Below are 23,523 nucleotides of genomic sequence, written 5' to 3' on the forward strand. Positions count from 1 at the left end.
TGGCATAATTGCGAAACGTGTTTAGTCCCTTGTTTGAGCCGAATCTGGGTTTTACATGATTTGTGGAGCTCCCTCTGGTGTTGTGATCGTGGTATTCACTGACCTTTGGGAAGTATTTTGACATGTACATGGGTACCTTGGTCGCGTAGGATGCAGACCAGAGAAAGACTTTCGTCTTGTTTACATCAGGGTCCCCCATTTTCAATTCATAATATAACGCGATCTGTGGAACGAAACGGAAAGGGAACCGAATTATAGGGAATGCGACTTTATATGAATGTGACCGTGTTGTTCATTGCGCATGCGCAGACATATCACAACAAGCCTGCAGCACAGATCTCGACACAATAAACACAACGCTGCTTTATCGGGTAAGAAATATCCTCTCTGTTGTTCTGAACACTTGAAGTTAACGTTGGGTAATATGCAGTTATCTGTCTTTCATCGCTAAACTGGCGTGAGTTACATTAGTTAACGTTAGCTAGCTAGTGTCTTGCTCATGCTAAAACATGAAACATAACCTTTGTTGTTATCGACGTGAAACATCTAAACCAGTGCTCTTGATTGATCGATTGAAAACGTTATTAACAGATTGCAAAATGGGTACAGTACAGTACGACTCAATACATACAATTGTTAAGGGGATGCAGACCAGAGAAAGACTTTCGTCTTGTTTACATCAGGGTCCCCCATTTTCAATTCATCATAACATACATGACATACAGAGAGACAGTACTGCTACATATATACATTTATGACATACCAGATCTACAAATAGAGTACTGTTTGTACTGTATTTCTCTCCCCACTTAGGTTTCCATTTACTTAGACTATCCAGTGTGACGCCACAGGAGAGGAGACTGTGTGAGCATCATGAATGAATGAATGAATGAATGATCATCAGCAGCAGTACTGTCTATCTGTATGTCATATATGTTATGATGAATTGAAAATGGGGGACCCTGATGTAAACAAGACGAAAGTCTTTCTCTGGTCTGCATCCCCTTAACAATTGTGTGTATTGAGCCGTACTGTATTGTACCCATTCTGCAATCTGTTAAATAAAATGTTCAATCAATCGATCATCATAATAATCCAGGCCTCGTCAGTGACCTCCTGGCCGGTGATGGATACAATCTCTGCAGCAGAGGAAATGGAAGGAATCTGTGTCATGCCAGACATGAGCAGCATTAAAACCGAGCAGATGGCGGGTCCAGAGGACAACACCGGCGGCACACAGAACAACGTCGCCATGGGCATCAAGTTCATCCTGCCCAACCGCTTCGACATGAACGTGTGCTCCAGGTTCGTCAAGTCGCTCAACGAGGAGGACAGCAAGAACATCCAAGACCAGGTCAACTCTGACCTGGAGGTGGCCTCGGTCTTGTTTAAAGGTACCTCCTCTCACGTCCCTATCCTTCCCTCCTACCTGCCTGTAGAGGAAAACACTACGTACAATCAAGCATCACTAAACTATATCAGTTGTCCCCTGATATAATAACAGTATTCTCCCTGCCGATGGCTATATTATACATTGGCATTCGATTAGATTATTATTGAGAATAATAGTGCTAATCAGATGTACAGAGTTGTAGTATTAATATGTACAGTGATGCATGCCATGCAGGTATAAAAACACTATGATATAGTAAGTCATACTGGCCAGCAGCGTAACTAGTAAGAGTAGGTCAAATATAATATAATAGATAGTATCTACAGACATGTAACAAGGATTATATGCAGGTATGTACAGTACAGACAGATGTGGATATATATACAGTAAGAATATATATAGATATAATATATATACTGTATACAGCATTATTGTACAAGCTGTTATATGGGATATATGCAGGTGTATAAGTAGGTATATAGAAGAATTATATGCTGTATATTCAAACATATATGGATATGTGTATATGCAGTAAATATATAAATGTATATATACAGTATATACAGCACTATTGTACATGCTATCATACAGAGTTATATGGGTAGACTGTAGTATGAGGTGGTTAGTTATGATGACCATGATTACAGTGTAGGGCAGGAGTAGACAGTGAAAGCAGTAGGTAGGTATGCATTTAGTATAGGCTACAGAGTTCAAAGTCGGCTTTCCTTCCACTTAATGCCCCTGCAAAGAATATACTCCTTCCAAGAAAAATACCAATGGTTAAACACTTCAGATGTTTAGGAGTTGAAGTATTCCCTACTATAAGCCAAACGGTGAAGTACAATTACATACAATTCCAAGATAAGAACAAATACGACTTTGACAGGTGGTCCAAACTTAAAAACTCAGTACAGGCACGGGTATCAATAGTTAGGATGGATGTTTTACCTAGAATCAACTTCATTAGCTCAATGTTACCGTTACCCCCTCCTGATGGTTACTGGAAAAAATTACACTCCACCGCATACAAATTTATTTGGAATAACAAACCTCCACGTATAAAAAGATCCACCGCACAGAGAAACAAAGCCGACGGAGGTATGGCATTTCCAGATTTTTACCACTATTTTAAGGCGTACTCTTTAAGACCACTGACAACCTGGTTTGATTCCCAAGCATCTGTATCCTGGAGAAACCTAGAAGTAAATATAGTAGCACCACATAGACTGCAGGACATAGTATACACCATATTATCAATTAAGCAATGCGAATTGAAATTTGGCCCCCTTATTACTCATGTGATCCGGATATGGCGTGAAACACAAAAAAAATATTCTAACCTACATAAATGGCATAGTCATACTCCCCTATTCAATAACAATGCACTCCTGATTGGAAAACTACCTATAAAAGCAGGGCATACACACATTAGGAGATGTTTTCAACAAACTGGGTTTTTGCAGCTATAAAGACATACATAAAAAAATGTATCTCACCAGTTCCACATATTATTTTTACGCACAGTTATTGGTCTGTTTGAAGGCTCATGGAGTCCCATTAAGGATACCAATTGAGCACCACAGATATCACAAATTCTTCTATGAAAGAGAGACATCAAGAGGTTTCGTATCTGATTTTTATCATCACTTACTAACGTCCTCGTATGGAATCCTCCCCCTAGACTCAGTCTGGAGGAGGGATATACCAGACCTGGAGATAGACTTTGACTGGCAAGAAGTCTGGGCAAACGCTCGAATTGCGTCACGTAACCCGGACCATCAACAAATTAATCTTAACTATATTCATAGGACATACCTGACTGAACAGAATGGGACTTAATCAAGACTCCAGATGTTCCTTATGTACAAATGGGGATGAGGGTACATTTATGCACATGTATTGAGATTGCCCACCAGTTAAGATATTCTGGAAAGAAGTGTCCCAGCAATTATCAAATTTCTTATTTCTGAATATACCTGTACACCCCTCTGTATTGCTGTTGAATGATGTTTTTCAGTTTGCAGTCCCTATACAGCTAAAGAGATTAGTTTTATCTGGTCTCACAGCGGCTAAAAAGCTGATAGCATCACGATGGTTTCAACCGGAAAAAATTTGTCGGAAGGTATGGGTTCTTACATATCTCGATGTGATTTATCTAGAAATATCTACAGCAAGAATTTTAGGTGTCAGTGAAACCAAAATTGCAATCTGGTTAGAAGTGGTGGAGAGAATAAAAGCTAGCATATGAATCGTAGTGCCTGGTTAGGAGCGAATGATAATGGATGGATTATCCAAGTGGGGGTCCGGGGGGGGGTGAGCGAGCGAGAGCATATGTATGTAGGGTATTAGATAGCAAGTATTAGGTGTATATCTCGTATACTACATTTATTTAAATGGTGATTTCATTGGATGTTTACTGTTAATGCTTGTATGTCTAATTTTATGTTATGTTTAAAAAATAAAAAATACAAAAAGAGTTCAAAGTTCGTACAGTATGGGTAACGAAGCCTAGGGTCTAGGCTATGGAGTTCAGAGTTTATATGGTGAGGGGGGGGGGGGGCACAGAGTTCAGGGAGATGACAGCTGAGGGGAGGATGTAGATGATCTAATTCATGTAGAAAGATGTAATTGATGTAGGCCTCTATATCTGCCACTCTGTTAAGCTCATCTCGGTCAACCGATTGAGAAGCCGGCTATTCTCGTTCCTCGCTCCACAATGGTGGAACGAACTTCCCACCACAGTCAGGACAGCCAACTAAAAACACACTTCTTCAATCAATATCTTAAAAAATACTAACCTTTGTTCTGTCATGTGTATGACTGTATGACAAAATAATAGTGTGTACCTTTAATGCCAAAAAGCTGGTCGTTATTGATGAGAGAGGATGTCCGTACAGCAAACTTCCCACCACAGTCGGAACAGCCCAAACATTTACATTTACATTTACATTTAGTCATTTAGCTGAACGCTTTTATCCAAAGCGACTTACAAGTTCTGTACGACAAGCCATCAGGAAGGGCACAACTCTATCAGCTGAGCAACAATGTTCATCAAAGTGTTGAGTGCTACAGTGTAGGTTAGTATATTAGGACAAGTGCATGACAGTAAGGTTAGTTAGGGTTAGATTTTTTTTCTTCTTTTTTTTAATTCAGATAATGGTTGAAGAAGTGCGTCTTTAGTCGACCAATTGGGTTCCGCCGTCGACTAAAAACACACTCCTTCACAAACACTAAGCTTTTACTATTATGCACTTTGCTACAAAGTAATCTGCCTTGCCTATATCACTACCTACTATGCCAATATGTCTTTACTACTATGCACTCAAGACTGTGGCAGCACTCTTACCTAACCTTAGCTGCCAGAGTTGTACCCTTCCCTTCCTGCTGACTTGTTGTACAGAACTAGTTGTAGGTCGCTTTGGTTAATGTATGTAAAACCTATGTATATATCTATGTTCCAGTTGTATGTACTGTTTAATACACTCTACTGATCACAAATACCACCTACCTGGTTGTGTGGCAATAAAGGAATCTTGTATCTTGTAAGCGTTCAGCTAAATGACTCGATGTGTAAAACGATTGTTGTCTCCTTCCAGCGGAGTGCAACATCCAGACGTCTCCGTCGCCGGGGATCCAGGTTCGCCACGTCTACACGCCGTCCACCACCAAGCACTTCTCCCCCATCAAGCAGTCCACCACGCTCACCAACAAGCACCGCGGCAACGAGGTCTCGTCCACGCCGCTCCTGGTGCACTGTGGGTAAACACTCTGTAAACACACCTGGTGCACTGTGGGTAAACACTCTGTAAACACACCTGGTGCACTGTGGGTAAACACTCTGTAAACACACCTGGTGCACTGTGGGTAAACACTCTGTAAACACACCTGGTGCACTGTGGGTAAACACTCTGTAAACACACCTGGTGCACTGTGGGTAAACACTCTGTAAACACACCTGGTGCACTGTGGGTAAACACTCTGTAAACACACCTGGTGCACTGTGGGTAAACACTCTGTAAACACAGGTGTGGGCACAGACAGCTGTAAACAGGGTATCTGCCGGGTATTAAAAATGATTAAATTCATCATTCTCAATTTAAGGTCTTAGATGTATTAACATTTTAAAAAAATTATATTGCACAGGTATTGCATTTTTTTTGGGAGGGAATGAAATAATGTTAAAGGGGAACTATTTTACTATTTCTTTCACTATTTGGGCACTTTTACACAATTCCTGTGAGTCTATGGAACACCTCTGTAATTTTTTTTTTTTTTAATTCATTGTTTTGTATTTCTAATCAAGTCCTCAAAAACAGCATTTTTCTACCTCAAGATCTTAAGCCGTTTTGAGCCTGGGCTCCAACCACAATGGTAAACCACTGCCTCGCCTGAACATTATCATGCAGCTGAGTCTCTCTGACATCACAGATCAGCACATGTTCAGATGACTCAGTTCAGTGAGGGTGAATATTGTGAGAGGAGAATTGGAAGAATACGCCAATATGAGAATTAGAGACATAAATCATATTAATATAAGTCCACATAGCTAGGAAACAATGCTAAACACTCAAAAAGGCCATTTATAAGATAGTTCCCCTTTAAATATATTAAATGTTTTTGTATTCAAGCTGTTACCGGGAGCTTGGTCCGTCTGGCGAGAGCTTGTATGGAATATGTGCAGCCGCCCGTTCAGTGTCGCTCTGTGTTTTTTTTGTGTTGCTAGTATGGTCGTGAAATTGGTATAACATTTAGCTCCTAAGTGGTATTAAAAAGGTCTTTAAAAGTCTTAAATTGAACTTGCTGAAACCTGCAGATACCCTGTTAAAGCCAACGTAAAACAAATCTTAATTTCATTTCTGTAATGTTTTAGTTATTAGTGTTTAGTGTTTTTTTTTTTTTAAACATTAAGACGCAAGATGCTGACACTGGCATGTTTTATGTCTCGTCCTCACAGCACTGTCTATTCACCAGCTCGCAGCGCAAGGAGAGATGGTGTTCCTGGCTAGTAGGGTTGAACAAGGTGAGAGAGAGAGAGGGTTGAAGTTACAGGCTAGTAGGGTTGAACAAGGTAAGAGAGAGAGAGGGGTGAAGTTACAGGCTAGTAGGGTTGAACAAGGTGAGAGAGAGGGTTGAGGTTACAGGCTAGTAGCTTGTAGTCTTTTGATGGAATCACTGGGGATTTCTTGTGACTTTTGCTAACAAGCTGCACTTACCAGTGAAATACAGATGTTTCATGTCTGCCACAGAGATACAGATGTTTGGTGTTGGTAACAGCTGTTTCATGTCTGCCTCGTGGCCACAGAGATACAGATGTTTGGTAATAATAATAAAATAAATAATAATGGATTGGATTTATATAGCGCTCTTCTCTGACTCAGAGCGCTTCACAGAGTCCATTATTCGTTCATACACAGTCATACCGGTGGTGGTAAGCTACAATTGCAGCCAGAGCTGCCCTGAGGCAGACTCACGGAAGCGTGGCGAATAATCAACACCTACGGCCCCCCCGGCCACCACCAACATTCATTCACATGCATACACATTCATACGAGGCAAGTAGGTTAAGTGTCTTGCCCAAGGACACAACGGCAATGGGATGGACATGGGCTTGAGCGGGATTCGAACCACCAACCCTTCGATCATTGGACGCCCCGCTCTACCCCTGAGCCATAGCCGCCCCGTTGGTAACCGCTGTTTCATGTCTGCCTCGTGGCCACAGAGACTGTGATCAACCTGCAGGACGAGGAAGGCTTCACCCCCCTGATGTGGGCCGCAGCGCACGGGCAGATCGCTGTGGTGGAGTTCCTGCTTCAAAACGTAAGACACAGTATCTGTTTTTTTTTTTTTTTTATCCACTTTTTCTCCTCATTTTCTATTTTTCTCCCATCCCAATTTTCATGTTTCCAATTCTCCCCTCCCCTGTCTTGAATATTGCTCGCATATGCCCCCCACTGGTTGGTTGTAGGGAGGATAGAAGCCTTGCATCACGCGTCCCCTCCGGTACATGAGGAGGCAGCCTGTCACGTCTTTTCACCTGCACAGCGCGGACTCTCATTGGCGAGGTGTAACGTGTGGGAGGCTCACACTACCCCCGTCATTTCCTGTCTCTGCTGTGCAGGCGTCCCCCAACCGACCTGTAGGAGTCGCTGTCCACAACGTCCAGACTACCACCCATCGACTTCCACCCGCTGACTCTGCCAATTGAGCCAGTATGACCGGACGGCCGGCCCAAGCCGGAGGCAACGCCGACAGCCGGAGTCGAACCCGGTGTCTCTTGCATTGGTGACGAGCGCAATGTCCGCTGCGCCACACACAGTATCTGTTTTAAAACCCTGAGGTATATATTTGATTTGATCTGTGAGGTGCTGGGTGGCGTAGCGGAGATTGCGCTCGTCACCAATGCAAGAGACTCCGGTCTCGAATCCCGGTGTCAGCATTGCCTGCGGCTTGGGCCAGTCGTCATACTATCTCAATTGACAGAGGTAGCGGGTGGAAGTCGATGGGTGGGGATTGGATGTTGTGGACAGCGACTCCTACAGGTCGGTTGGGTGACGCCTGCACAGCAGAGACAGGAAGTATCGGGGGCAGCGTGAGCCTCCCACACGTTACTCCTCGCCACTGAGAGTCCGCGCTGTCTGGTGAAAAGATGCGACAGGCTGCCTTCTCGTGTACCGGAGGGGACACGTGATGCAAGGCTTCTATCCTCACTACAGCCGACCAGTGGGAGGCATAGTCTAGCAACGTTCAAGAGAGGGGAGGGGAGAATACTAGGCAAATACGAATTTGGGATGGGAGAAAAATTGAAAAACAATGAGAAAAAGTGGATACATTTTCTTTTTCTTTTTTTTATAAAGGAGTTTGATCTGTGAATGGAAAATAAGTACAAAAGGATTTCTTAAATCAATTGGTCTACCAGCTACATCATGTAACATATGTTTGAGCTTTGGGCTTGTCTGATTGGTTAGAAGGGGCCTTGCAGTGAAACTAGGGCGGGACATCTGGGCACAGCTCTCTGATTGGTTAGAAGGGGCCTTGCAGTGAAACTAGGGCGGGACATCTGGGCATAGCTAAAAAAACTAAAACAAAGAACTCGTATTTACCTGTTGTCTAGTGTTAATCTTTGTATCAAGAGCTCAGTCATTCAATTAGAGAATGAAAACATATCTCTGTTCACATTTATTCTGTATGGTGGTGGGGCTGCCTACGTGTTTACATTTGGGTCACTGATTGGGCCTTTGATTCTATAAAATATGTCTTTAATTTTTTTATATATATATATATTTTTTTTACAATGCATACTTAAATAAATACTTGTTTAGATTGGACTGTGCTTATTGACGATCTGTCCCTGTTCATGGTCCTTCGCCACAGGGTTCCAACCCCAACCTGCTGGCCAAAGGGAGGGAGAGCGCCCTGTCGCTGGCCTGCAGCAAGGGCTACACGGACATCGTCAAGATGCTCATCGACTGTGGGGTGGACGTCAACGAGTACGACTGGGTGAGACGCTCCGTGCAGCTTTGTTCATCTGTCCAGGATATCTGCGGGGTATTACAAAGTCTTAGAAAGGGTTAAATTCATAATTCTCTATTTAAAGGAAACCGCCAACATTTTGGGAAATTAGCTTATTTGCCATCTTCCCTGGAGTTTGACAAGACGATACATACCCTTTTTCATCTCTGTGCATGCATTAGCGATACGGTCGTGAAATTGGTATTAAATCTCGCTCCAAGTGGTATTAAAAAGGTCTAGTGCAACAGAAGAAAAACAAAACAGCTTGCAATAATATCTCTAGGGCTGACCTTGGAATATTTGTATGGCATTCTAAGCTTCGGGGCCGAGATTCTATTTTAATTCGAAGCTTCGAGATTAAAAAAAAATAAATTTAAAAAGAAAAAGAAAAAATTATGTTGTGGGACTTGTACAGCACTTTGTTCAACTTTGTCAGTGCTGTAAAGTTTAAACCTTTTAAAATCTTAGACAAACGAAACACTTTGCTTTCATGAAATATTGTAAGCCGTCATTTGAGGCTTTATAAAAGCAGCACAATGAACACAAACCTGTCAGTGCCGAGTCCGACCTCATCTTAAATAACAAACGGCATTGCTTGTTTGAGGTGTGAGGCAACCAAAAAATAAATATATATTTTTTTTAATTTTTTATATATTTGAATTTTATTTTCCCATTCGAATCCCATGCCCATCGAACGAAGCTTCGAAGTATTTAAGACGGCCCTAAATATCTCACACTCTCATTTAATCAGGGTTTTGAAAATGGATTAGATCATGAAAACAGGCTGTGTGTTGGTGTGACGTGTTGTTGTGACCCGACCTGTGTGGCTTTCAGAACGGAGGCGCCCCCCTGCTCTACGCCGTCCACGGCAACCACGTCCGCTGCGTGGAGATCCTGCTGGGTAAGAGACCAGAGAGGAGGGCCGGGCCATATGGCCAAACATGTTATCACGATATATCACAATAACATTTTTCATATAGATAATTATTGAGGTTTTTATTAGTATTAATTAAAAAACAAAAAAAATTATTTGCAGCAATTCTTTGCCGTTGCTGCCATCTTTAGTGTTAGAGCCCCTCACACTGTGTACAGACTGTTTCAAACTGTATTTTAAATTAGAAAGCAAACAAAATAAATGGACAAGAGAAAAAGAAATCTCAATTTGGTCAGTATTGTCATTTGGACAAGCAAAGCCATTACTTTAAGTTGCAGGCAAGAAAGACAAGTCTGTCCACTGTCTCTGGTTTTAAAGCTGCCCTGTTGAAGGTCACAATAAAAAAAAAATAAAGATAAAATTATCGATTTATTAAAATATATCGCGATAATTATCGTTATCGTTTTATCGCCCAGCCCTACCAGAGAGTGAACACCAGAGCTCTGTGGCTGGACATCCATCTGGATAACTGCTCTGCATGACTTCACTTTATGGACCTCTGTTGTCGGAACACCATCGTTAACACGGATGGATCCAGTCTTTTCTTTCTTCCATCACAGGGTTAATGAGCTCGAACCACACTTAAAAGTATGTCTGTGTCAGTTAAAGGAGTGAAACTCTGGAACAATATACCGGATGAAATAAAAAACAGCAGGAGTATTTTTAAGTTTAAAAAGATGTTTAAAAACAGGGTTCTAGAATCTTATAGTAAAATGTAACCTACAATCTGTTTTTCCCTACCATGAAACTCTGGTATTGCAGATGAATTTTTGATTTTCCTATGTTGGCTTATGTTTGTTTGTTTTATCTTTGTTTGTTTTATCTTGCAAACTTTCACCTTTTTTGTTCTTTTCTAGATCGGTTTTTGTTGATTTTCAAAAACTTTTTTTTATTTGTTTTTTGAATTAGGGGTAGGTTGCTCTATAAGCCTTCGGCTTCAAACCTATCCTTTTCGTTTGTTTATTTGTAAAAATGTTAGAATTTTTTTTTGTTTGTTTATTTGTATTTGTAAACATTCAAAATAAAATAATTCATTCATTCATTCATTCTTCCATCACGGGGTTAATGGTTTCCGTGTTCTTTTGTTGTCTCCAGAGAGCGGAGCCGACCCCACCATGGAGTCAGACTCCGGGTTCAACGCCATGGACATGGCAGTGGCGATGGGCCATAGGAACGGTATGTATAGTGTGGAGAGATTAGATTAGATCCAAATGTATTGTCATCATCATACAGCACAAGTACAGTACAAGCGAAAAATACATTTGGCATTCCAACCAGAGTGGAGATGCAACAGCGACCAGTGGTTCAGGAGGTAGAGTGGTCGTCTGGTAATCGGAAGGTGCCCGGTTCAATTCATGTCTAAGTGTCCTTGTTGAGCAAGACACTTAACCCCCGGCCCTAATTGCTCCTGATGAGCAGGTTGGCACCTTGCGTGGTTGTCTCCGCCGCGTGAATGGAACAAAATTGTAAAGCGATTTGGATAAAAGCACTATATAAATGTCTAAAACCGGTCTTATTTGACATGCCCTGAGTCGGAGTCGAACCCAGGTCGGCCACTCCGCGAACTCACCTCTTGGTAATGTGTCGGGATGCCTTTTTAATTAAGGGGAGTGAGTTTACTTGCAGTACCGCTACGTGCCACAGTCGCTTCACAACACATGAAGTCCATCGTGACTGTGGATATACTCACGGTACCTCCGTTACAAATGCACCATCTTTCAAAATGTTCAGTTGCTATCGCTATTAGCTCTATCTTTAATTTTTCAAAATGTACAGTTGCTATTGCATGCACTCATCTGTGTTTCACCACACACATGAGTGCATGCTTACCAACTGTCCGTCTGCAACACTACTATCACCGACATCTAAGAAGGGAGATCCCCCCTTGAATGGCCCTTCTAAGGTTTCTCTCCTCCACATTGCCTGTGGAGCTTTTTTTTCCCTATTGTTAGGTTTTAGTGAGTTTTTCCTTACCTTCGCGTGGGGTATGTCTGGGAGTGCTTGCATTCTTTCATTTATTTGCATTCATCTAAAAAATGTTTGGACCCTATGGTGTTTTTGTTCTGTTCTTGACTTATTGTTATGTTGTCTTCTTGACTTGTTTAAAGAAGACCTGTACGGCCCATGGGGACATTAACGTGTGTTGTCGGGCCCTATAAATAAATTTGATTTGATTTGATTTAAAGTGCAATAGTAATATACAATGTACAGGTGATTAAACTGGGTATAAAATATATAAATGAGTACCACTGAGTAATAGTGCTAATCAGATGTATGTACAGAGTTGTAGTATTAATATATACAGTGATACAGGTATAAAGACACTATGGTAGTAAGTCATACTGGCCAGCAGCGTAACTAGTGAGATTAGGTAAGGGACATGTACAGATATAGATATAGTATCTACAGCAGTGTTGGGAAAGTTCACTTTCTACATGAACTAGTTCAGTTCACAGTTCACAAATTTGAAAGTGAACTAGTTCAGTTCATAGTTCATAATTCAAAATGTTTAACTAAAGTTCATGGTTTCAAAAATGAACTAATTTATAGTTTATAGTTCTTTTTTCAATACGTTGCTGCGAGCTATTATTTGTCAAATGTATTGCCACAACCCATAATAGAACCACAGAATACTGGCATTTCCATAACGCTTTGCTGCCTGCCGCCCATTCAGTCCACACTAGTAGCAGCTGCAGCTTTCATCTCTACAGTATATTTTCAGAAACATGAGGAAAAACGTGCTGCTTGAATGGTCTTTATTAAGTATAATAATCTAAATATACTTAAAGTACCAAAAGTGAAAGTAGTCATTGTGCAAACATATAAACATATAAACATGTGCCGACATAACTCTGTACTAACACAACAACACGAGGTAGGAACCAGGCTGAGGTATGAAACTAAGGTTGTACCTCAAAGTTCAATATTCAAAGTGCAAAACATTTACTGACTTTAACTAAAACTCCTTTAAATGCTCATACTGTACGCCGACGCCGCAGAGTCTGACTCTGAGCGAGTGCAGCGCCTTCTAAAAGTGCGAGTGCTGCTGCTATACTACCCGACTCCCCAAAGCCCCGCCCAGAGCGGTTGCCAGATTGGGTGGTTTTCCCGCATTATTTTAAAGCCTGTTTACGGTGTGTTTTAACTGGGTTTTCGGCTGAAAGGCATATGAAATCTGGCACACTTTTGAACGCCGTTATAATATAGTGCTGAGAATGAACGCACTTTTGAACACCGTTATACAGCGCTGAGAATGAACGCATTCTCAATTACGCTCATCTAGCGGAAAAAACATCCGTTCAGTTCACGTTCGTCCAAAATACGAACGCGTTCACGAACGATCGTTCATTGAACGCGTTCAGGTACATCACTGATCTACAGATATGTAAAAGGACTATGTGCAGGTAAGGTATGTACAGACAGTTGTGGATAGATACCTTTGTGCCAAAAACCTGGTCGTTATTGATGACAGAGGATGTCCGTACAGCAAACTTCCCACCACAGTCAGGAACAGCCCAAATCCAACCAATTGGGTTCCGCCGTCGACTAAAAACACACTCCTTCACAAACACTAACCGTCGTACTGTCTTTTACTAGTATACACTTTGTATTAAGTAGGGGTGTCCCATATTATCGGCCGATATTGGCATTAAAATGTAATATCGAAAACTATCGGTATCGGTTAAAAAATAATATATATATATAGTTTTTTCTTTTACATTTATTTAACCTTTATTTACCCAGGCAAGTAAGTAAGAACAAATTCTTATTTTATTTATTGTGAAAAGTATGCATAATGTTGTTGTGTTAATTCCACAACAAGAGATATGTAAGGGATAATGTATTTAACAAGGTCATTGTCGCAAAATAATTGACCGACACAGAGTTTAAAATACCGAGCCGCCTCGGCGAGGTGTTTTAAACATCAGTGAAGGTCAATTATTTTGCGACAATGATCGAGTATTGCTATTAGGGATGCCCCGATCGATCGGCCACCGATCGTTATCGGCCGATAATCAGTATAAATATGTGATCGGTGATAATGCTTTATTTTCGCCGATCGTCAAAACCGATCGAAAAACGAGATCTCACTCGCTGAGTTCTGTCTCAGACGCTCCGTCTCCTCCTCCTCCTCCTCCTCCCTTCCCCGTGTAAACAAGCTCGGGCAATAGTCTGCTCTAACCTAGACCTAGTGCATGCGAGCTCCGTGAGCTAACGTTAGCTACCGTTACTGTTTAAACAGAATTACCCAGTCAACTATTCACTTTTAGTTTAATACATGAGGCATTGTTAACGGTATCTAGCCGGCTAGCTACTGATAGCTCCTGATATCAACAAATGCTCCAGCAATAGTCTAGTACAGCGGTTCCCAAACTTTTTTGGCCGTGCACCCCCTGTCACCTCCCGACCTAGCTGACGCACCCCCCAATGGGTTTCTGTTCGAAAAGATTGTTGCTGGTCTCCGTGCACAGATTAAATTTTTTATTTGATCTCTTCCCATGGCGACTATGGATAGGGAATTTCTTTATTTAATTAAAATGTTCACGACAACATGGATGCATGTACTCTGCCAGCATGTTTAATATCCATAATACTAAAGGTTTGACTAAGATTTTTATGAAATTTTATTGTACATTTTTTTTAATAATTTTTTTTTTTATTTACCACCATTAGCCTTTTCATGTCACGCACCACCTAGAGGGCGCTCGCGCACCCACAGTTTGGGAACCACTGGTCTAGTAGACGTGCATGATAGCTCACGTTAGCTCACTGTTCAAAACGAAACGTTCCATTAAACTAAATAGTTCACTGAGGCGTTGTCTTAACGTTATCTTGTAGTGCTGAGAGACGGGAGTCTGAGGCGATGTCCTGAAGTCGAAGGTGACTCCTTTAATATTCATCAGCATAACGACAAATACAATACATTACTAGAAAGCTAAACAGAATGCCAGTGGAACTGCCACCGCTTAAATAGGCATGCTAGAGGTTTCTAGAAGGTTCTACTATGACATCTTCACCAACGTTCCAGAATATTCTACTATGACATGGGCAGGACTAAGGTTCTAGAATGTCCTGCCATACTATGACATCATCACCAACGTTCCAGAATGATCGGGCGGTACTAATGTTCTAGAATGTTCCTAACATTAGTTCCGTGGGTGAATTATGTACCATTACTGTAACTGAGGGGTACAATTCCCTGACTGTATTACTAGATATGATACTTACTACCACTACCTTTGTACTTAATATTCGGCCACCCAGTACACGGCATAAATATATTATCATAAACACTCTCACGTAGATGAAACGGATCCAACACAAATGTACGAATTAGAAACAGGTCTTTATTTCTACACAGCGATGGTGTGTAGAACAAGCACTTAATCACTTAATTACATTTATGAATTGAAATAGTATGCACTTTTATGGCAAAGAGTATTCGTCGGTATATCAATAGAGAATGTCCAATCTCTGAAGGCGCAGGTGGTAAATATACGACCTGGAATAGTTAAGGAATAACAGCAATGATACTTTAATGATTATATACTAGATACACTAAGGGGGGGTTAATCCGGTCGCTTGTAAGCCGACAGGAGTAGGAGGGGGGGGGGGGGTAGAATCCGGCTGCCTCGTCCGGCCAAGGGTATCCCAGGTGAACCCACTGTAGTGCCGTTCAATGCGCCGGCGATCCTTGGACCACAGATGAAAGCAGGTGCTCTTTGTGGGCCGGCTCTCTCCGGTCCACGGGGGAGAGACGTGAAGCGACCTCGTCTTGCAGAGCGTCTCCTCACCTTGCGTCCTCTCCAGGGGGGGGGGGTTCCAACACACGGCAGTGTCGGGGGTCTTTATCCATGGAATAATCAAAGTATACAAAGCATAATCCGTGCCTGGGAAGGCGGGCTGTCGTCGGTAGAATAATCCGGTATACAGGTCCACTCGCTCGTCGGCTCTGGGGCTCCTCGGGTGCAGCTTCACATGGGGTCAACCACCCTGGGTAAGCAGCCAGTTCTCTGCCCGAAACGATGGGGTACTGACTACGGTAGTATTCTCACCGCACGAAGCACTATATATTAACAGACTATTATTAGCTTAATAGACTACGTCCAACTCGACGATATAGTGCCAAATATGACTATTCAAATATTAATATACACGATGTCTCAATACCGATGGTAGGCGAACTTGGCCTTACTCCCACACGTGGCGTCGCGGGGAGGCTTTACGTCTGTGACTCTATTGGAGGGTAAGAAACTGGACTGAAAAGAAAGTCCTACTTTAGTAGCGCAGTATATATACGCACTATGAACAAATAGTCCCGTTAGTGGTGCGGTAGCCAGATTCCTACGCGGAACTAGGACTTGTTCGTACATGTGGAGCGGTACGTTTGAACTGGGTCTGAGGGGTATGGCAGCCTGGCACCAAGGTCTCGACCAATAGTAGAATGGAGACTATTATGGGATGTTCAGTAGGCTAGAATGGATATTCAATGCATATTGTACAAGGAATATACAAGGGATATCAGGGAATATTAGAGAATATACAAATACAATTAAATATATATATATAAATAAATATATGTATTCGGTTTAATCTGGCCCTTCACAACAGCCACCCCCTGAATAGGTCCCAGACCTAATCAGTTAAACAGAGACAGATTAATCGCGTTGTCTATTTACACATAAGGGTTCGCTGTAGGGGTCAGTCAACTTCACAAAGTCATAGGGTTGTAGGGTCATGGTCATCATCGATTGTGTCTGGGAGTCGAGGCAGTTCTATGAGCCTTGCCACGGGACGGGTGTAAGTGCGACCCTGGACGAGCACTTCAGCTGCTCGGACCTTGCCGTCGGCACCGGTGATCACTTTGCTTACGCGGCCGGCCGGCCACATAGCTCTGGGCAGTGATTGATCAATAATCATGACGACTGTTCCTTCTGTCAAATTGTCTCTCTCCTTTACCCACTTCTGGCGGGTCTGTAGAGACGGTAGGTAGTGCAGTAGGAAACTGTTCCAAAACTTGTCGGCTAATACTTGGCTGTACCTCCACATTCGTCGGCCGTTCGCTTCTTCAGGCCGGTACATTGTCTGGGGTAATGCAGGATCTAGCCGCCCCATCAGGAGTGTGTTGGGGGTAACTGGGTCGATATCCGCCACATCACTGGAGACATATCCGAGGGGCTTCGAGTTAAGTACTCCCTCAATCTCCGTGAGGACTGTTTCTGCTCCTGCGTGATGTACATCCTCATCGTATTTCTTTATAATCAGCTCTGTGACCTTGTGTCGGCTGTTCAATACGATCGGGTATTTAATGTCATCCGGTAGATTGGGGGCTCTGCGTAGGCGACCACCCACTCTGATGAGGGTATGAGCGTCGCTCTCGGGGGCCAGGTGAATTAATCTGCTGTCGGATGGGACGGGCTTTCCTCCCTGTAGACAGGCCAATTCATCGGGGAACGAGTCTCTCTGGGCTCGCTGCAGTAGAAGCAATTCTGCTTCCTCGTAGTTAGCTGCTGACATATCAGCGGGGGACTTGCACTCCGGGTGGTACCGCAGGAATGTTCTTTGTTGTGCACTCTCTATGGACGTGCAATCGTCTATGTTAGGGTCGGTGGAGGCTACGGTGCTCAATCCACAGAACACAGACTTCTTATTTTCCACCTCCTCTGGACTTGCTTCCCTCGGGATAGGCATGGGCCACTGTCCTTCCGGGAGTCTTAGGAATGCGGGGCCGTCACTGTAGACATTGCGACGGGTGAGGTCATCCAGGGGCATCCCCCGGGTGATGACGTCAGCTGGGTTCTGTTTTGTATCAACGTAGCGCCACTCTGTTTCTCCGGTTAACTCTTCGGTTAAGTCTTGAATCTCGGTGACTCTGACTCCCACGAAGACTTTGTACTTGCATGAGTCCGATTTGATCCAGGCGAGTACCGTCGTGGAATCTGACCACAGGATTGTTCTAGACACCGGTATGGTGAGCTCACGTTGCATGAGCGTGGCTAGGTGCGCTCCGGCTAGGGCTGCGCAGAGCTCTAGACGTGGGATAGATTGTTGCTTGCGTGGGGCTATTCTCGAGCGGGCGAGGACAAATGCTGTGTAGATCTCTTCCCCCTGGTCTTGGGCCCGCAAGTAGGCTACTGATCCGTATGCGACCTCTGAGGCGTCACTGAAGACGTGTAAGTCCATTTTACATGTCTCTGGCCTCACCGTGGGTGGGAAGTAGCTTGGAAGTAGCTTCGGCGCATATTAACGCCTGGGAGTGAGTGGAGCTCCATCTCCCACTCTCTCCAGGTGGATGCAAGGTGTGCGGGAATGGGGTCGTCCCAGCCCTGGTCCTTGTCCCACAATGCTCGTACAATCATTTTTGCCCTGGTGGTGTACGGTAGAATACATCCTAGCGGGTCATATTGTCGGGCGAGTGTTGTGTACACACTCCGTCTGGTGGTCGGCGCCGCCGCCGGCCTTCCCTGCTCCGTAGTCAGGGGCTTGTGTCTGTAGTGAAGCGAATCTGTTTTGAATCGCCACACTAATCCCAGGGTCATCTCCTGGGCTTCTCCCGGGATTGTAGCCATCCAGGTCTCGCTGCTGGCTGCCTTGTCCTCGGAGGAGAGGCTGCGCAGTACTTGCGGATCGCTGCTGGCCCACTGCCTGAGATCAAAGCCGCCTTTGATCAATGAGGCGCAGAGTTTAATCAGGAGAGCCTCGGCTTCTTCCTGGGTTGAAAGGCTTTGTAGACAGTTGTCTACGTAGAAGCTGTTCTTTACGCTGTGTCGGACCTCTTCGTCCGCTGCTGGGTCCTCTGCTACATGTTTCTGTAGTGCAAATGTCGCACAGCAGGGGCTGCACGTCGTTCCGAAGGGGAGGACTTCCCATTGGTAGATGGCTGGGTGCTCATCTCCTGGCTTCTCTCTCCATAGGAACCGTAACAGGGGCTTGTCCGCCTCTACTAATCTCACCTGCAGGAACATTCCTTTAATGTCCCCGCTGATGGCCACCTTTTCCTGGCGGAAGCGGAGTAGAACGCCGAGTAGGGAGGGGCCGAGTGTGGGACCGGGCAGTAACTCTTTATTTAGATTTTGGGATCCGATCTGGTAGCTGCAGTTAAATACTATGCGGTCTTTACCGTTGTGATGGACCTTGTGGTGGGGCACGTACCACGATTCAGTGGTCTGGTCAGCCTCTTTAATGTCCATCTTTGTAACGTGTCCCGCTGTGATGAGCTTCTCAATCTCAGCGCGGTATACACTCTCTTGGGCGGGGTTCTTGGCTAAGCGCCGCTCCGTGTTCAGCAGGTACCGTTCTGTGGCGTCTGTCTTGGCGTGGAAAGTAGGCATTCCTTCTCGCCGCAGGAGTGGCGTGGCGTATCTCAACACGCCGTTGACCGGGACTCTCTTGGTCCCTGTCTCGAGGAGGTGAATTGCGTAAATGTCATCTTTAGAGCGAATATCTTTCTTTCCGTTCTTAAAGGGCATTTGTTCCAAGGTCCATAGCCGCTCTACGTGTTGCAGGAGTGCGGTTTCTCCCTCTGTGACTCGGGAGTGGAGACATCTAGTGGCTGTACTTCGGTTGAGAGATTTGGCGAGCGGGCCTTGGAGAGTCCATCCCAAACGGGTCTCGACTGCTGCAGGACAGCCTCGGGGTCCAGTATGAACCCGGTCTATCGGGACAATGAGGTCTGCATGGTCGGAGCCTATCAACAGGGTCGGCATAGCATTGTCTATGAGCGGGATCGGTAACTTGCGCAGATGTGCATATTTCTCCATCAGCTTGGCGACGGGGTATGTGTACCGCGACAGTCCTATTTCTTGGCTGGTGAAAGCGTCTGCAATCTGGTACCGTCGCTCAGGCTGGCCGCTTGCTGCGATAGAGAATGAGACATTCTCGCCCTTTATCGTCTTCAAATCTCGTCTTATTGTCCGAATTGTCATTTGGGTTTCGCTTCCCCGCAGCCCTAGCTGGGCCGCAGCGGAGGCGAGCAGCAGGGTCTTCTCTGACCCGTCATCGAGGACGGCGTAAGTGTCCAGGACTTTATTCTGGTAGCTTAGTGTCACACGCACTACTTTTAGGAGTACTCGGGCTCCACTGCTGCTGGCGGGATCGATGTACATGACGCTCGCTTTGCGGCTGGATGGTGCGGGTGAAGGGCGCCGTCTGTTACTGTCGTGAAGTATGTCCAGATGGGCTCCATCGCACTTGGTGCACCTTTTCTTTAAGCGGCATTCGGCTGCCATGTGTGAGCGCGCACAGCGAAAACAGCGCTTGTTGGACTTTATCCATTGACCTGCTTCCTCCGCGTTCAGCTTGGGGAAGGAGTCACATTGCGCTAGCCAGTGTTCTTTCTCACAGTAGGGGCACACTATCTTCCACTTCTCCGTTCTGGAGGGGGTACTGTGGCTCCTGCTGCTCGGTACTGACTCCGATTGGTGCATCACAGTCACCGATCTTCTTCCATCATTTAGTCGTCTGGTTCCTTCTCTGGAGCCAGGGGTGCTCCGTCCGAATGTATCTAGCCGTAGGCTGCTGACTTCTCTCGCCAGGAAGTCTGCTAGATCGAGGAGGTTCGGTTCGGGGCCATTCGGGTCTGGTACGAGCTGACGAGCGGGCGGCAGCTTCTCCAGAATCCTTTCCACATTTGAGTTGGCGTAAAGTTCATGCCTCCCCTTCTCTCTTTGCGCTCCCAACATCCCTACCAGGGACTGCACTCTGATGGACAGGTCGTCCAGTGCTCGATTGTCTATTGCTGGGGGTAAGCGGTCGATGTGTCGGATCTCCTGGATCACGTAATCCCATATGCGCCCATACCTCTGGTCCAATGCTACCAGCGCTGCTGTGTATGGGGTGGTGGAAGTCGCGTAGGCGAGCGCTATGTTATGTGCGCGGGGTACCTTTAAGTGCTTCAGTAGGATGGCGTATTTGTGGCGTTCATCCAATACATCCACCAACATGGTCTCCAGACACATGCGGAGTTCTGTATACTGGGCCCGGTTCTCTTGGGTGAAGTCGGGTACCATAGGTGTGCCAATGTATGACGCTGACTGTGGATACATCGGCGAGCGTTGGGGGAGAGGCCTCCTAGGCGAGTCTCCTCCCGCTCTTTGGTATGGGCTGGTACCGGCAGTGTACCATGGCCCGCTTGTCCAGGTGCTGTTCCTCGGTGCGGGTCGTGCGTCGTGCTCACCCGGGTATAGAGTCGGGGGTCTGTAGCGCAGCTCCGCGAGAGTATAGCCTGGGCTGTACCGGGCCTCCTGGTCCGGTAGAGTACTGTGCTGTCTTCGGGCGTGGTTCTCCTCCTCTTCCTCTTCGTCTTCAGTTAGGTCATCCAGTGCTTGTAGTCTCTGGTTTAGCCTCTCCACAGGATATGCTGCTCCTTCCCGGTTGCTAGGTCTCGCTTGGACCGGTGGGGGGAGGTGGTCTGTGGGGGGTATAGACCTCGTCTGTTGGTCAAGTTCAGGGTTGTTTACTCGGCTAGGGGATGCCGCCCTGGAGGTGTGTCTAGACGAGTTCCTGGAGCCTCTGGCGGAGGGAGAGGGTGTTGTCCGTCTGATCAGCTGTTCTATTAGTTGCGACAGCTGTCTGTCGCGCGCTGCGTCCCGTTGAGCACCGGCTCGTTCTCGGGCCACATTCTCTTCCATCTGAATGCGTCTTATTTCTAGACGTATCTGCTCGTGTTCGCTTCGCTGCTGGATCTGCAGTCGGTCGCGTTCAGCAGCGGCGTTCAGGCTGATGAGGAAGGCCTGCTGTAGGGTCCTCTCTGCCTCGCTGGGAGAAGGCGGTTGTATAGGGGAGCCTTCCCTCGGGGTACTCCTTGCGGAGCCTTGGGGTTCTATCTCCACGGTGCTCTCCCCGTCTTCTTCCGTGCCGAGTTCTCTCTCGGTAGCGTTGTGTTCCTCCCGGGACTCATCGGGGACTACTTCTTCAGTACTGGCGGGGTGTGAAGTCATGTCTGGTTCCCACTGGTCCCCACCGTGAACTTGGTCAGTTACATTAGAGCCCGTAGGGGCCTCTATGGTCGGGGTAGTCTGGGCGTTGGGGTTAGACATACTTTTACTTTCTAGTTTTACCGCGTTTACTGTTAGTAGAAGACTAGGTTGTTGACTGACAGCGTAAGCCTCTAAGCACTGAGGGAGCCGTCGTTCGCGCTGCGGGCGTTGGTTAGGAGGATCGTTTCGTGGAGTGTTCATCATAGGCCATTTCAATATTAATAACACTATATTAATATTACACTAATTACCCTCCGGCTCGAAGGACCAATTGTAACTGAGGGGTACAATTCCCTGACTGTATTACTAGATATGATACTTACTACCACTACCTTTGTACTTAATATTCGGCCACCCAGTACACGGCATAAATATATTATCATAAACACTCTCACGTAGATGAAACGGATCCAACACAAATGTACGAATTAGAAACAGGTCTTTATTTCTACACAGCGATGGTGTGTAGAACAAGCACTTAATCACTTAATTACATTTATGAATTGAAATAGTATGCACTTTTATGGCAAAGAGTATTCGTCGGTATATCAATAGAGAATGTCCAATCTCTGAAGGCGCAGGTGGTAAATATACGACCTGGAATAGTTAAGGAATAACAGCAATGATACTTTAATGATTATATACTAGATACACTAGAGGGGGTTAATCCGGTCGCTTGTAAGCCGACAGGAGTAGGAGGGGGGGGGGTAGAATCCGGCTGCCTCGTCCGGCCAAGGGTATCCCAGGTGAACCCACTGTAGTGCCGTTCAATGCGCCGGCGATCCTTGGACCACAGATGAAAGCAGGTGGACTCTTTGTGGGCCGGCTCTCTCCGGTCCACGGGGGAGAGACGTGAAGAGACCTCGTCTTGCAGAGCGTCTCCTCACCTTGCGTCCTCTCCAGGGGGCGGGGGTTCCAACACACGGCAGTGTCGGGGGTCTTTATCCATGGAATAATCAAAGTATACAAAGCATAATCCGTGCCTGGGAAGGCGGGCTGTCGTCGGTAGAATAATCCGGTATACAGGTCCACTCGCTCGTCGGCTCTGGGGCTCCTCGGGTGCAGCTTCACATGGGGTCAACCACCCTGGGTAAGCAGCCAGTTCTCTGCCCGAAACGATGGGGTACTGACTACGGTAGTATTCTCACCGCACGAAGCACTATATATTAACAGACTATTATTAGCTTAATAGACTACGTCCAACTCGACGATATAGTGCCAAATATGACTATTCAAATATGAATATACACGATGTCTCAATACCGATGGTAGGCGAACTTGGCCTTACTCCCACACGTGGCGTCGCGGGGAGGCTTTACGTCTGTGACTCTATTGGAGGGTAAGAAACTGGACTGAAAAGAAAGTCCTACTTTAGTAGCGCAGTATATATACGCACTATGAACAAATAGTCCCATTAGTGGTGCGGTAGCCAGATTCCTACGCGGAACTAGGACTTGTTCGTACATGTGGAGTGGTACGTTTGAACTGGGTCTGAGGGGTATGGCAGCCTGGCACCAAGGTCTCGACCAATAGTAGAATGGAGACTATTATGGGATGTTCAGTAGGCTAGAATGGATATTCAATGCATATTGTACAAGGAATATACAAGGGATATCAGGGAATATTAGAGAATATACAAATACAATTAAATATATATATATAAATAAATATATATATTCGGTTTAATCTGGCCCTTCACAACAGTAACA

At 45.2% G+C, this 23,523-nt stretch overlaps 1 protein-coding gene across 1 annotated transcript in view; it reads left to right on the forward strand.

The window, feature by feature from the left end:
* Positions 1 to 337: 337 nt before the first annotated feature.
* Positions 338 to 23,523, forward strand: part of ankra2 (ankyrin repeat, family A (RFXANK-like), 2) — a 30,565-nt gene continuing 7,379 nt past the window's right edge. Inside the window, exons 1-8 of the mRNA XM_084324366.1 lie at positions 338 to 371; positions 1,100 to 1,394; positions 4,990 to 5,148; positions 6,348 to 6,413; positions 7,113 to 7,210; positions 8,765 to 8,890; positions 9,737 to 9,803; positions 10,932 to 11,012. Of these exons, the coding sequence (XP_084180492.1) occupies positions 1,127 to 1,394; positions 4,990 to 5,148; positions 6,348 to 6,413; positions 7,113 to 7,210; positions 8,765 to 8,890; positions 9,737 to 9,803; positions 10,932 to 11,012 (865 nt within the window). The 5' untranslated portion in view covers positions 338 to 371; positions 1,100 to 1,126. The remainder of the gene's footprint in view (positions 372 to 1,099; positions 1,395 to 4,989; positions 5,149 to 6,347; positions 6,414 to 7,112; positions 7,211 to 8,764; positions 8,891 to 9,736; positions 9,804 to 10,931; positions 11,013 to 23,523) is intronic.

The sequence above is a fragment of the Notolepis coatsorum genome, assembly GCF_963971535.1.
Source record: "Notolepis coatsorum genome assembly, chromosome: 11".
In the NCBI taxonomy this organism is placed as follows: Eukaryota; Metazoa; Chordata; class Actinopteri; order Aulopiformes; family Paralepididae; genus Notolepis; species Notolepis coatsorum.